We start from the raw sequence: 16,600 nt of genomic DNA, 5'->3' as shown, positions 1-16,600 counted from the left end.
AGAGATGGTTTGTTGCAATAATATATTGCATCCAAAAAATAAGAACTCAAAAACGACAAAAATGTTTAAAATTTCAGTAATAATCAGTAAAATAAAAAACATATACATCCGAAAGACTAAAAATAACAAAAAAAAATATAAATGATGGAGAATGACAAAAATTACAAGTATGACAAATTTTTTTTAAACAAAATAAGAAAAGTGCTTAATTGACCAATAGCATGATAAAAAAGTAAAAAAATGACTGAAAATCGTCAAAAAATGAATAAACATTATGTTAATGATAATGATTACAATGTTTTGTAGTCATTAATGAAAAAAATAGTTAAAAAAAACCCGTTTGATTTGGAATAATTAGATTTTGCAACACAAAATTTTTGGGTATCGAACGAGATCTGTGTTCGCAATTGTCAAGAACAAATCTATCCATGGATGTATAAATTTTTGGGGATCCAAAGGAAGGTTTGGTCCTTATCCCAAAACTTCCGGTAGACAAAATTCTAGCGGATTTATTCATAACCATAGTGAAATCCAAACCGAAACTACAATTTTTTCAACTGAATGCATGACTTTATAAGCGTGTTTCAACAAAATAAATTTGCAAGCATTTTTTGGAAATGTGAAATTTCAAATGAACGCCACTGATGTGGCTCAATAAAAAATATTTTGTATATGTTTATTTTTTATTTATTTTTTCTAGAATTTTTATGAGAAAGCCAAGATATTAATCAGATTTGCCCCCGATTTTTGAATTGAAAACTTTAAAACCAAATGGAAAAATTTTGTCATTTTTTGGCAGGGCTTCTTTTTTATAAGTTTTATTTTGAAGACTTTTATTCTAACCATTAACCCAAAATTTTATGCATAGAAACTTAAGATTAATCTGCAAAACCACTGTTTCATTAATTTCAAGAAGATCGAGATTAAGATTTTTTTCATGTCGCCCAAAAAAAAAATAGTCATAATTTAATGATTCTGAATTGGATCAAAAAAGTTTGGCAGCATTTCAATGTGATGTGAATGTTTCATGAAGATTGAAGAAATGATACAGAGGATACATTCATTACAAATGTTCCCACTTTCATGAAGAAGGACTTTTTGAATTTAACTTTTTGAAGAGATAAACTTATAAACAAAACTGTAATCGTCAGCATACATCTGTCACTGTCTGTGGCTTTTAAGATGTCCAACCACGACGTCAAATTTTCCTGTGCAACTTCTGGGCATAGATAACCTTTTTTGTGGTCACTTTTTTTTTGAAAAGTTGATCTTTTGGATAATGTTAACCAATACTGTCTGCGTACAGTCAACGGAATCAAACAAAATTGCTTAAAATTAAAATCATTCGTTTAGCTGTGATTGACAATTCACCCAAGCAATGAAAAAATGTAAAAGAAAAAAAAATCAAAAACCGTAAGAATTGAAAATTTTAATTATAAAATGAATAAATGTTATTTAAGAAACTTCAAGAAACAAAAAAAAATTAGTGACAAGATATTTAAAAAAATCTTAACAAATGATTGAAATCGATCAAAATATCACAAAGATTTCAGAACTAAAGAAGTCCAGATTCGTCCAGATTGCTTCTTAGTACTCAATAATGATAACATTTTGTTCACTCATATTAATCGCCTAGTCGCTCTATGCTTGTTACCTGATAGTCCTGCTAGTTTACTATATAATACTCAAGGTACACATCTTGTGACGTAAACATGCTACACTTCGTAATATTCGGAAATGCAGTTTGGATCTTAAGTAAGTGTCTAGAAGAATCATTCGAAGAGGAGATGAAACAAGCCATTTTCAATCTCGTTGAAGCCTACAGCTTTTTAGCTGTTTGATCTGTTCATTAATTCAAATCAGGCAAAAATTATGATGGTATAACTTGAAAGGTGTTGCCAGCAGAATAAAAAATTTAAAAGATCTTCTTATAAAAAAAATGTAGAATTAATTATGTAAAAATATCGGGACAATCCATTTTTTAAAGCCATAAATTATTTAGATTTTTTTTACATAAGCCAACATTTTAAACAGCTTTTTTTAAAATATGTTTACTAATGTTTCATTTTAAAATTTAAAAAAAAGTAATTGAAAAAATATTCTCAAATTGGAGTTGATTCCGATTTTTTAAAACCAAATTGTATTTTTCAAAATCAAAACAAAACTATCGAAGTAAATTTAAAAATATTATGATTGATGGTTTAAAACAAAAATATTCAAAAGGAAAAACAAACTTTAAATTCTTCGAGGAAAATTTGCAAAAAAAACTATCTTTAAAAAAAGTTTCTAAAATCAAAACACACGATTATCAATATTGGTTTTACTTTCATTTGTTTAAAAATCGTTTAACAAAATCACGATCCAAATTCTTACTCTCGTTGACATTCGTGTTTGAATATCAAATTATAAATTTCAACCAAAAGAAAATCAGAATCGTTCACAAAGAAAAAATCACTCACCTGTATCGTGGCCGAGGGCCCTCCTGGCGCTCCTCCAACGCCCACGCCTCCACCTCCTGCGTACCGCATCCCGGACATCAGGAAATCATCCGGATCGCTCTCATACGGGGGCTCATCATACCAGTGACCCTGATGGGGCATCCGCATCCCACTACTGGTAACAATCGCATCGTCGTACATGTAGGTGTCATCTGGAAGATTTTTTTTGAAAGATATTTATTACTATTTTAGGCTATTTAAGGATTTTGAACTGTAGATTTTATTTTTACAAGAAGTTCCATCGTTTTCAAAAAGACGTTAGAATGAAAAGACTTATCGAAAGAGAAAATAAAAAAAAGAGTTTCTACCAATTCTTTTATTTCACCCACTTACCAAAAAAAATATTAATACCTAAGAACATTAGGGTGTGGTTTGTGAAAACCAAATTTCTAAAACATTTATAGCTTCCGAAACCTTCTCTGCTGCTGTTAAGGACCCTCGAAAATGCAACCACAAACAAAAACCATGGCAAAATTTCCGAAACGAATCCTCCCCCGGAACAACATAAGTCAATTCCCGGCAGGGCAATCGTTTGATTGGATGCAATCAATCGATTTGCCAAGTTCTCTTGTCGGTTGTCGAAATATGAAGTCGAAACGAAAAAGAAGAAAAAAATGATCCATGAGATCTGTTTTTTTTTTGGTTTCTAGAATTGAGAATTCTTGACTCATAAGGTAAAAGTAGGATTAAGACAGTTAATAAGATTTTTAAACATACGTGTTGAAATTTTTAATGAAAAATAACAAAAAACTTCAAATAATTTTCAAATCCAAGCATTTGAACAACTACCCTTGTCAGAGCAAGACTCTCCCCAGTACGAGAAAATGCCAAAAGTTGATTGAAGCGATGATTTCTAATCCAGTTTGAATGTTCCGTCTTTTTTTTGATTTTTTTTCTCCTTCACGTATTCTGAAGGGTCAATCTATTGGTTCCGACTGCATGTATGAATGAATGCTTCCTTCAATGGATGTCTGTTTCTATGGTTGAGGAAAAGAAAAACTGAAACCGAACCATCGAGTGTTGTCCATAATGAAGCTCCCAGCGGAAGTTCCGATTGATTGGATCCGAAAAATTGTTTCCGGAAATGCTCGAAGAAATAATTCCCTGCTCCTCTGACCGATTGGTTGTAAATATTCAATCACTTGGACCGATTTTCACAGGAAGAAGAAAAATGAAATACTCAACAGTAGCAACTTGTGTTTATTTTAATCTGATTTAGGGATCTCAAGTGAAACGATTTTTTTTTTGGCATTTTTACAAAATGGCAGTCGGAAACAAAAGGCACTCGACTGGCAATTAATAATGAACTCACATTTCCACAAGAAGAAAAGGAAGCTTTTGAATTTGTACACTATCTAACTTGCATTTTTTATTTCAAACTAAAACTGAAAAAGATTAAAAACAACTTGATAAACTTTTGAAATGGTTTAATATTTAAAAACAAACCAAATTTTCGGATTATTTTAGTTCAAAACCTTTCTTTGTGGTGCCGAATATTTCAGTATTGATTGTGACTTATTTAGGGTGCTGATTTCAAATACTAGTTTTTCTCTTTCTGACCTATTTTTTACTTGTTGCAGGGTAAAATTATAAACAAATAAATAAATCAAAAAAAGGTCATCTGATAAATTAATACCCAAATTGAGTAAATCGATTGGTTTTTCAAGATGTCAATTTTAAATCATGAGCTAACTTGAGCAATTATTTGCGGCTTACTTTTCATCACCTTCGAAAATTTAATTAAAACATGTTTTAAAAGTTTCTCTCTTAAATTTGTTTGAAATAGTTTCTAGATTTTCACCAAATTTGCCCAGATAGTACACTGATTTTTAAATGAAAATTTTGAAATCAAATGCCCGGATTTTGTCCGGTTTTCAAATAAAATAGGAAGGATTGCCCGGTCCGGAAACGTGCTGTTAAATTCTGGCAATCTCAATCATGTACCATGAAAGAGGATCAATTTTTTAAAGCTAAGATGAGAATTCCAAATTTCAAATCTTAAATTCAAAATAAAAGGATTTGAAAACTATCAACAATATTTGTCCAAGTTAGAATTGTAATTACTTTAATCTAAGATTTTTAACAAAAAAAAGTTATATCAGACTCCAAAAAATTAAAAGCTAAGTGGAAAAATATCGTATCCATTATTTTATTTTCAGAAGAATTTTTTTTTCAAATTTGGTATTTGCCCTTTCCACTTAAAGTTTAAGTTTTCAAATGATAGCTTAAATGCTGAAACTATTTCAGTTTTGTGTAAAATTAAGTTGATTCTGAACTCAAAGTTACAAATATTATTTATAATAGTTTTTCCTTTTCATTTTTGAAATTTGAAACAAAAATCGAGTTAAAGCTTTCCATTTGAAATTTGTTATGACTTTTGGCCCATATCTTCGATTGTAAAACTAGTTTTCTTAACCAAAATCACATAAATTCTATTTGAATATTATCAACACTATTATTTTTTGTTTTGTTTCTGAACTACATTTGATGTGGATTTTTAAATTTATCAAAAAACTTAAATGTCAATTTTGTTTTGCAAAACCTGAACTTTAATTCGTCAATTCTGTTTTTTTTTTCGAACATTTTTCTCATCAATTGAATGATAATTTAGAGAAATTAAAGAAAATGTTTTTTTTAGTTTATTTCTCAAAAATAATTTCTTCATTGAGAGTTTGAAGTATTCTTCTTGATGTTGAATAACTGAAACATGATTTGTTAAACCTAAACGTAAATAATTGTAGAAGAATCTGCATAGGGTAGTAGACAATTTTTTTGAATTATTTTTGTCTGACACTTATAAACTGTGGAATGAAAATTTAAGGCCAAAAATAGCCAATGGACCTGTTATCTATAGATTTTGCTTGATTTTTGCCAAGGCTTGGGGCACCCTGAATAAAGGATGAAGTCTCCTTACACATTCAAAATATCACTTTTTTTATTCCCAAGAAAATGCTTCTAGTTCATCTGCGGGTTCATGTAACGTTCTAACTTTGTGAGCATTCAAACTTAAAATTACACGCTCTCATAAAATGACACTGAAGACATGCTTAAAACCAGAAAATGAGATTATTCCCATTTCAAAATTCTCATTTCCAGCATTTCATCTGCAATTTATTTGTATCAAATTAAAATCGAAAATATTTGATTCTGGAATTTTATATTTTATTCTCGTTTCAAACTTCAGTCGCGAAATAAAAGCTCTCGATTCAACGATGTTCGAATATGATTCACATTCAAAATTAAAAAATTTGAACCCCAAACACCTTTTCAGAATGCTAATTAAGGTGTTGGTTTTAATTTGATATTTAATCTTAGTTTTATATCCACATCTTGTTTATTAGTAGGTGAGAATCAGATATTCCATCAAAGAATAAGATTTTTTTATCAAAATTTCACAATTTGATTTAAAAACCGATATTTTCGACTCGGGTTTGAATTTTCAACAATAATTTGTTCAATTTATAAATGACGATATTTCAAACTTTTACGAAGTGAGACTAAAGATAAAGAAAAAAAATGTTGATCCCTTTCTTTTTTGGATTCTCAACAAAAATCTTTTCTTCATTCGGGTTTGAAGATTTTTTTCACGGTACTAACAATAGATTTTTTTTAAAGATAACAAATAATTAAAAAATACTTTTACGATAGCATTTAAAAAAAGACAATTCTACATACAAAATTGAAATCTTTTATTGGAGGAATTCGATTTTTTAATTAACAACCAATTTTTAAAAAAATGTGTGAACGAAAAAAAAATAGATACCAAGCTCGTTATCTGTGAAGACGCTGATCAGTTTAAAAACTATTAATGTTCATCCAGAATCCAAATTAACTCAGAAATAAGAATTTTTAACCAGTTGAGAGGACAGCCTAAATATACCTATAAGAGTTTCAATCGAATTGGGAGAACAGCTTGGAATTTAAACGAGATTCGAGAGGACAGCCTGAACATACCGATAAGAATTTCAAGTGAGTTGGGAGAACAGCCTGAACATATCGGTAAAAATTTCAAGATAGTTGAGAGGACAGCTTGGAATTCAAAGGCATGTTGAGAGGACAGCCTTAAAATATCGATAAGAATTTCAAACGAGTTGAGAGGACAGCTTGGCATTCAAAGGTGAACCAAGAGGACAGCCTGCACTTATTGATAAGAATTTCAAGCGAGTTGAGAGGACCGTTTGGAATTACAAGGCACAACTTAAAACTGAAAAGCAAGCTTAGAGGACAGCCTGAGCATATCGATAAGAATTCCAAACTAGTGGAGAGGACCGCTTGAAATTCAAAGGCGAGTCGAGAGGACAGCCTGAACATATCGATGAGAACTCAAATTAGTTGAGGGGACAGCCTGAATATATCGATAAGAATTTCGAGGGAATTGAGAGGACAGCTGAGAATTCAAAGGCATATTGAGAGCACAGCCTGAACATATCGATGAGAATTTCAAGCGAGTTGAGTGAACAACTTGGAATTCAAAGGTAATTCGAGAGGACAGCCTGAACATATCGATAGAATTTCAAGCGAGTTGAGAGGAAAATCAGAATTTCAAGTGAGTTGGGAGAACAGCCTGAACATTTCGATGAGAATTTCAAGCGAGTTGAGAGAACACCTGAAAATTTAAAGGCGAGTCGAAAAGACAGCCTGAACATATCGATGACCATTTCAAGCTTGTTGAGAGGACAGCCTGAACGTATCAATGAGAATTTCAAGCGATTGCGACGACAGCCTGGAATTCAAAGGCGAATCGAAAGGACAGTCTTAACATATCGATAAGAATTTCAAGCGAGTTGAGAGGACAGCTTGGAATTCAAAGACGAGTTGAGAGGACAGCCTGAACATATTGATAAAAATTTCAAACAAGTTGTGAGGACATCTTTGAATTCAAAGGTGATTCAAGAGGACATCCTGAACATATCAATAAGAATTTCGAACAAATTGGGAGGACTGCTTGGAATTCAAAGGCGAGTCGAGAGGACAGCCTGAACATATCGATAAGAATTTCAATCGAGGTGAGATGACTGCTTGGAATTTAAAGGCGAGTCGAAAGGACTGCCTGAACATATAGATAAGAATTAAAGCGAGTTGAGAGGACAGCTTGGAAATTGAATGCAAAATTTGAGGATAGCCTGTACATATTGATAAGATTTCCAAGCGAGTTGAGACGACAGCTTGAAATGTAAAGCAAGTTGTAAAGACAGCCTTAAGAAATTGATAATAATTTCAAGCAAATTGAGAGGACAGCCTGAAATTCAAAAGCAAGTCGAGAGGACAGCCTAAAAATATTGATAAGAATTTCAAGCGAGTTGACAGAATATATCAAATATGAAATTGAAAAGTTAGAGAAGACAGCCTAAACATGTCGATAAGAATTCCTAGTGAGTTGAGAGGACTGCTTGGAATTCAATGGCAAGTTGAGAGGACAGCCTGAACATATCGATGAACATTTCAAGGGAGTTGAGAGGACAGCCTGATCATATCGATAAAAAGCTAGAAATGTAAAAGGCAAGTTGTGATGACAGCCTTAACATATTGATAATAATTTCAAGCGAGTTGAGAGGACAGCCTGGAATTCAAAGGCGAGTCGAGAGGATAGCCTGGACATATTGATAAGAATTACAAGCGAGTTGACAGAATATATCGAATTTGAAATTGAAAAATGAGTTGAGAGGACAGCCTGGACATATGGATAAGAATTCAAACGAGTTGAGAGAAGAGCTTGGAATTTCAAGGCAAGTCGAGAGGACAGCCTTAACATATCGATGAGAATCTTAAGCAAGTTTAGTGGACAACTTTGAATTCAAAGGTAATTCGAGAGGACAGCCTGAACATGATAAGAATTTCAAGCGAGTTCAGAGGACATCTTAGAATTCAAAGGCGAGTTGAGTGGGAAGCTTGAGCATATCGATGAGAATTTCAATAGAGTTGAGAAGAAAATCATAATTCAAGTGAGTTGGGAGAACGCCTGAACATATAGTTAAAACTTTCAAGCGAGTTGAGAGGACAGCCTGAACATTTGGATGAGAATTTTAAGTGAGTTGAAAGCACACCTTAGAATTGAAAGGCGAGTCGAGAGAACAGCCTAAATATATCGGTCAGATTTCAAGCATGTTGAGAGAATAGCTTGAAAATGGAAGGCGAGTTGAGAGGACAGCCATGACATATTGATAAAAATTTTAAAAGAATTGAGAGGAGAGCTTTGAATTCAAAGGCGAGGCGAGAGGACAGTTTAGAATTCAAAAGCAAGTTGAGAGCATAGCCTTAACATATCGGTGACCATTTCAGTTCTGGGGACATCTTTGAATTCAAAGGCGATTCGAGAGAACAGCCTGAACATGTCAATAAGTATTTCAAGCGAGTTGAGAGGACTGCTTAGAATTCAATGGCAAATTGAGAGGACAGCCTGAACATATCGATTAGAATTTCAAGCGAGTTGAGAGAAGAGCTTGGTATTCCAAGGCTAGTCGAGAGGACAGCCTGAACATATAGATGAGAATTTCAAACAAATTGAGAGAAGTGCTTGGAATTCAAATGCGAGTCAAGAGGACAGCCTGAACATGTCGATAAAAATTTCAAACCAGTTGAGAGGACATCCTGAACATATCGAAGAAAATTTCAAACGAGTTGAGAGGGCAGCTGGGAATTTAAAGGCGAGTCGAAAGGACAGTCTTAACATATCGATAAGAATTCCAAGCGAGTTTAGAGGACAGCTTGGAATTCAATGACGAATTTAGAGGACAGCCTGAACATATCGATAAAAATTTCAAACGAGTTGTGAGGACATCTTTGAATTCAAAGGTGATTGGAGAGGACAGCCTGAACATATCGATAATTTCAACAACATTATAAATAATTTCAACAAATTGAGAGGACTGCTTGGAATTCAAAGGCGAGTCGAGAGGACAGCTTGAACATATCGATAAGAATAAAAGCGAGTTGAGAGGACAGCTTGGAATTTGAAAACAAAATGAGAGGACAGCCTGAACATATCGATAAGATTTTCAAGCGAGTTGAGAGGACAGCTTGAAATGTAAAGGCAAGTTTTGAAAAAAGCCTTAACATATTGATAAGAATTTCAAACGAGTTGAGAGAACAGCCTGGAACTCAAAGGGAAGTTGGGAAGACAGCCTTAACATATCGATAAGAATATCAAACAAGTTTACAGAACATATCGAATTTGAAATTAGAAGTGAGTTTAGAGATCAGCCTGACTATATCGATAAGAATTCAAACGAGCTTAGAGAAGAACTTGGAATTCCAAGGCGAGTTGAGAGGACAGCCTGAAAGTATCTATTGATGCGAGCGTCAAGCGAGTTTAGAAGACAGGTTGGAATTCAAAGGCGAGTTAATATTTAGAATCCTCTCATAAGTCAGGATTTAGATTGTGATTTTCTAGTTCCAAGGACACAATACTTAAGCAAAATTGTACATTTTTTGAAACCCGATCAAAGGAAAGTTCTGGTGTCACTGAAAGGCGTTTATGAGTTTCTGACCTCATGAATTTAAGTTTATTCAACAACTGTTTTTATGGTTAAATTTATGCATTGAAAATAAAAACGATCTCCCGCGGTTTTAAATATGTTTAAAACTTTGTTAAAATTTACGATTTAAAAATCGAGGGAAAACACAAAAAAACTTTTTTTACTTGTTTCTCAGATGATTATCAATTTCATAATTTTTCTTTTTTTTTACAAACAATATCGCACTGGATGTTTATAAACAATTTGATCCGGTAGGACAAAGAAAAAATATCACTCTATAATGAAACATTAACCAATTTAATTGTTTAAAAAAGAAAACTTACCTCTCGAGTCTCGATTGAGCTGCATCAGTCCTTGACGAATGTCTCGAAGAATCTATCGAAACATTTTTTTTGTTGTTTTTGTTGTCGTCGTCGTGAGATGAGCCGAGGAAAAAAAACAAACGTATGTTATTAGTTTCACATCGAAATGAATATTTCTAAAACAACTAGTCACAAGACAATCACGCAATCAGTCACACCATTCCAATATATTTTATAATCGTCATTTGGATACATTCTTAAGGGATCAGGAAATAAAAAGAAGGAAGATTATGTTTTTGGATGTTTCAGGCAGAAAAGTCACAAAATTGTTTGAATTAAAAAAAACTTTTTCTTGTCTAATTAGGCTTTTTTAAACTTTTCTTTAAATTATTTTTGAAAATTTTAAGCTAATTTTTTATTTAAGATTTTTGAGCAGCAATTTTTCTCAATCGGGAAGCTGCAATCGCTATCAATCAAAGAGGCGTTTACCGAGAAAGGAGCGCCGGTTTCTTCAGTTAATTGCAATCCATCAACCCCGATAAGGTTATGTTCACACAAGATTGAATCGGAGCGATAAAACTTCCCCGAAGTTGAGTAAGTTAATCAACTGGAATATCTCCCGCGTTGCAGTTCTGCCCGGTAGGTTGTTTCCTACTACTTACCGATGTTGGAGGAGATGATAATTTAAAATTATTTGTACCACTGCCCATAAATTTTCGACTTCCATTCCGACTTCTGAATTAGCTTACCCTGGGCCCCTTTTTCAGCAAGAAAATTCTACGAACCTACGAACACACTGAAGTCGACGCGATGGGAAGGGGCGAAAAAATATCGCCAAGGGGGCCAAAAGTTAGCCCATAAAAATGTACCCAGCACCAACCCCCTGTCCTGCACGTCATCCCCCCTTTCCCCTTGCGATGTTTCCCAAACTGTGGCAGTAGCTCGACTCGTAATGTCTTGAACGATGTAGTTTTGTTCGGAATTATTTCTTCGGGGGGCCAACAATCGCACAGCATCCGGAACAGAAAAAAAAATCCTGCTCCCGAAGAACTTTGGTAGGCGGACAGCAACCGACAGACGGACCAACCACCATCACATAATGATGATTTATCGACGAAAAGCTGTGTAAATATTATTACAGCGATAAAAGTTTGATGTTACCCGGCTCCGGTTCCTCATCTTTTTGTGCTGAACTACATCGACCTCCCCACCTCCCCGATACCTGAATGTACTAAGTTTGTGACCTCCCGGGAGGGTAATTTTATGTCGGTTTGTAGAAACTTGGACCGAACATGGATGGAACCGACACACTTTTCAGCTGGAGCTGTGATTGTCCCATTTATTTTTTTTTGTTCCAACCTACTACTAAACTGCCCTTTGCGTCGAGCTTAGGAAAAGAAAAAAACAAACCGGAAGCAATAACATGACCGAAACCAAATGGAAACCGACAGGGGGAACTGTCTACACATCTAGTGGGGAAGCTAGTTTTCATCCCCCCTTTCCCTAGCCCAAGACTGACTTTTGGGATTGGAGTCGTTATTTTTTATGGTTTGTTTGCTGCCTTTGCCAACGCACTCGTCGTCAGTCGTTCGGTATATTACTTAATGTGACTCGGGAAAATTTTCTGCTTTTCGATTGTTGCTTCCAAAGGTCCCCCGGAAACGGAAACGCGGGCCATCCTTATCTGCTGATTTGGCTGTTCCGGTTCCGCCTTGGTTTTGACACTGACTGCCTCCAGGAAAAGTTGGGTCCTCCCAATTCCCACATCGCTTGGCGATGTTAGATGTTAGTTAATGTTGCATATCTTCCTTTATTGTTATGATTTAATCAAAGTGTTTATGATTAGGATTGTGTTTTTGGTCGCTGTCTCTCTCTCTAGGTTAAGTAAGGTGACTCCTAGGAACGACTTTGATTGGTGATACCCAAGATAGCGCTTGTAAGGCAAATGCAATCGAATAAATCTGGGATGTGTTGAGGCTGTTAGGGAAAAGATTGAACAAAAATGAAGCAAACTTCTTAACATTTGGAGGATTTAGATGTTTTGAGTATCTGAGAAAAATATTGCTTGATTATTTTCATCAGATAGCCACATTTTGGGTTTTTTTTAGAAAGTGATATTGAAATTTCATAATGGAAACAAAAAAAATTGTTTTCAAACTTAATCAAACAACATTAAACTTTTTCTATATGGAAAAATCTACCATGTTCATGTCAAAATTTCAAAATTCAATTAAATTGAGAGTTAGTTAAGTTAAAAAAAATAATCGAATTAACTCAAACCATACTCTTTATTCTATTATCCTTTTTTGAAAAGCCATACCTTCAACCTGTTTTTTTTTATTTTACGTACATTGTATCACTATCGAGAAATTGATTTTAAAATTGTCAAATTTATTTCTACTTGGAAATATATTTCAAGTTTTTACTGTTTAATTGAATGTCATTTTTTTTTAAATAGAAAGGACTACATGGGTTTCGAATTTCAATGCAATATAAAAAACTTCAATTTTAAATTTTAAAAAATCCCCAGGAGTGATTCGGATTTGAATTTATATTTTTAATCTCACAGTTATGTATAACAAACAGTGAGTTCCCGATTTTTTCACGCACCGATTTTGTTTGCCCCCGATATTGTCTACCATCCGGTTTTGTCAGCTTTTTTCGGCCGATTTTGTTACTATATTCGATTTGATGTAAAAATACTCAGATTTAAACCTTCTCCTTTTAGAATGATTATTTATTGGTGACGCGGCAATTGACAACACTGTTATTCAGCATCATAACACCAAGAATGATAATGAAGATTACTTATGAAGGACACAAAAAAGATGCACAATTTCATAAAAGCGTTTTTCAATCTCATTTGAACAATTATAAAGTTGATCAATACTGGATTTTTCTTTCGAACTCAAAAGTCATTGCTCTTGTACCCCTCTGGATCTGATGGCCTCAATTGAGCTCTCTTCATAGCAATTTCACTGATACGCCGCCAGAGGAGGACGTCATTTATCAACTTTGTAGTCCAACATCCGTACAGCTTCATTTGAAATAAGCAGAAGTAATGTTTCTTCAGTTGTCCGTTTTGATTTTTTGATTGGAAGTTGTTTGGAACATTTCGATTTTTGATCTTATTTAAATTATTTTTTTTAGGTCATTGAGATTTCAACCACTACTTGGGATCACAATTTTTTCTGTATACAGTAGTTTTTCGACTTTATCACGCATAATTCACCGTAATAATGGCAAAACCGTGAATTTGGCGAAACTTGAAATAAAAATGAAAAAATGATTCCTGAATGATTTCCATAAACGATGCGATAAAATCGAAACAATAACCGTGATCATATCGAGCGTGAATTTTGAGAGTATTGAAAAATCAAATAGTGATAAAATCGAAAAACTACTGTAGTTACGGTCGAAACAGAGTGTTTTAAGAATCATAGACACACGTTGATGAAAAAAAGACTTTGCTCGTTAATTTTTCAACTAATAGCACACAAAAAACCCTACACTGTTTTGAATGACACAGCTATTATGTTTTCGAATTATTTTCAATAGATTTTTTTTAAAAGAGCTTTTTGAAAATAATCCGATTTTCTCACAGTCCCTAAAAATAAATCATGGGGGTGACAAAATTCAGGATTCACTGTATTTCATACACTTTTATTAAAACAAAATGGTTGGACCATAGTTTTCCAGTAATAAAATTATTTACTGAATTCTCTTTTCCTAAATAACAACGACAATGATCCTGGTTCTTAATTGAGTTATTTTTGATGCAGATTTACAATTTTTTGCCCGTTATATTTTTCAATTATTAAATGTTGAAGTTCTAAATATTTTCTAATTTTTTTTTCTACTAGAAACTGTTAACAATTAAAAAACATTGTGTTTCACTATTTTAACTAAAAATGGCGTTATCTTGCCATCTTCCATGTATCATGTATCCATGTATTGAATTGAATTGAATGTTTTAACGGTTATTTTGATGAATATTCCAGATAAGGTTAAATTTGAATTCAGTGTTGGGTATTTGAGAATGAGAGCTCCCTCTTATTGAAATGGTAAATGATAGTCCGTACCATGGCCGTAGGAACGGGGGGGGTTTTGGGGGTTAAACCCCCCCCATGAGGGTCCAGAAAAGCAAGCGAAATATTCTACACTAGACTCAAAATTTTAAAACTAATGCAAAAATTTCAAAAACCCATCCTAAGTTGAAAATTCTGCTATAGTTTTTCAAAATTTTCTCACTTCTTCATAGAATAAAGTTGTCAGATTTTTTCAGCACGTATCCGGGTCGGACAAATTCGGGCTGTTTTAAATAAAAACCTGGCAAGATCCGGATATTTGATATCAAAATTGTCGACCAAAATCCAGTTAATACTGGGCAATTTTGGTCAAAACCAAGGAAAAAAAAATTCAACTCAATATGTATTTTTAAGTTTGATTTAAGAATGAACATTAGAACAAACCCGGGTAAAATCCAGACTTTTCCAATGAAATCCGGGCAACCGGGTAGGATCGGACTTTTCCCAAATTTTCTATTGAATATCCGGATCAATGCGGTTAAAACCAAGCAATCTTGCAACCTTATCATAAAAATTCCGTTCTGAAAATTAAATTTTAAATTAAACCCATTTTGAAGGTTCTGGTTCCATATTCTCATAACCAAAATTGAATTTCAACATATTTTCGTATTTCTGATTTTGTCCAGATTAGGATTCTTGATTTTCAGTTCGAATAATCATAAAAAATTAGGAATGAAAAGCTGATTTGAAATCCTTGTTCAAATTCGGTTCTGCATTTCATATTAACATTGAATAATGTTTTTCGAAAATCACATGCATTTTCAATAGTTTTCAAAATGTAAAAAAAACAAGAATTTTGTTTAATATTCAAATTCGAAGTTCCCAAATTTTATTGCAACACAAAATTTTAGCATTTTAAACTTCTAAATGGCGATCCAAAAAATGAAAACTCAGATTCAGATTCATCATTTGAAATTCACATTTTATCAGATTCAAAAAACTGATTAAAGTCAAATAATTAAAATAATGAATTAAGCTTAAACCAGCAATACAAAATTTATGTAATAGATTCATGAATGAGGGCTCAAAGACTTGCCTCCTAAAGTTCTAATCTGGAATTAAGATTCTCAAATCGTATTTTTGTACATTTCAGCAATCTTATAAAAAATCGGAACAAACTCAAAGTTCAATTTTTGAGCTCAGGTTTAGAATTCAGATTTAAATTCAGAAAAGGATTTTGCTTGTGGATGAGTTTTTCAGTCAACATAAAATTGTTGAAAAATTCAAAAGAACATAAACTTTAAAATTTGCTTGTCAACTCATTTTCCAGATTTCATTTTTTTAAATCAGAATTAATTTGTACATACAATTCAGCTGAAAATCACAAATATAAAGTAGAATTTGAGTAAATTTTCTAGGTTTTGATTCATGCCTAATATCCCAAATTATATTAAAAAAAAAACATCCGCAGGATTTTTATTATGTTATTGATTTTTCATGAAAAATGTTCCCTGTTAAAAAAACATGTATCTGATCTTCGCCTAAAAATCTGCACACAAGTCTTTATTTTCTCAGTGTTTGATTTAACATTATTAAAATTGCATTTTTTTTAAAGCCAAATTTCAAAAGAAAATCATAAGTTTAGTTCAAGTTTGTATCAAACAAATTTGATCCAAATTTTTTTTATCTCTAACTGTTTTTTTTTGGTGGAAAATTTTATTTATTTTCATCAAAAGTTAGAATCTTGGAATTTGTGAAAGAGTTTAGAAGAAAAGGCTTGTTTGATTTGAGAAATTAATTTAAGAAATTCTTAAATTCTTCTTATTTTATGCTCAAATCAAATAACTTTTATCTACCAGAGTTTTAAACAAGCTCAAAAATTTTGACCATCGATAGAAGCAAATTTTATATTTTGTTTCTAGAGGTTACTTTTTTAAAGGTTTTATTAATGACACTATACCATCCTTGTGGCATTTGTGCCTTCTCTAAAGTTACGATTTCATACGAAAACTATTAATGAGTACTTAAAAATGAATAATCATATAGTAACAAACATATTTTTTTCCGTGTGTTGTTGGGCAAAAATTCATAGATAAAAATTAGTCACCAAAACCCCCCCCATGAGTCGGTTCTTCCTACGGCCCTGGTCCGTACAACCAATTCTGCAAAAACTTGGGGCCCATTCTATAAAAAATGGAACGGGTTTTTCAATACAAAAATCATCTGTTTCTTCAAACTTTTTTAGAAGTACATTACAGGTGTCTTTAAATAATATCATTGTATATCAAATCTTGCTA

The 16,600-nt window shown here is 32.9% G+C and overlaps 1 protein-coding gene across 1 annotated transcript in view; it reads right to left on the bottom strand.

The window, feature by feature from the left end:
- LOC129741966 (uncharacterized) overlaps positions 1-16,600 on the bottom strand; it is a 320,353-nt gene that overhangs the window by 45,262 nt on the left and 258,491 nt on the right. The window contains exons 8-9 of the mRNA XM_055733801.1: positions 10,297-10,348; positions 2,460-2,650 (exon numbers count right to left, since the gene is read on the bottom strand). Coding sequence (XP_055589776.1) covers positions 2,460-2,650; positions 10,297-10,348 — 243 coding nt within the window. The remainder of the gene's footprint in view (positions 1-2,459; positions 2,651-10,296; positions 10,349-16,600) is intronic.

The sequence above is a fragment of the Uranotaenia lowii genome, chromosome 1 (genome assembly GCF_029784155.1).
Source record: "Uranotaenia lowii strain MFRU-FL chromosome 1, ASM2978415v1, whole genome shotgun sequence".
Taxonomy (NCBI): Eukaryota; Metazoa; Arthropoda; class Insecta; order Diptera; family Culicidae; genus Uranotaenia; species Uranotaenia lowii.
The sequence above is the reverse complement of the archived record's forward strand: the minus strand, read 5'-3'. Positions and strand labels throughout refer to the sequence as shown.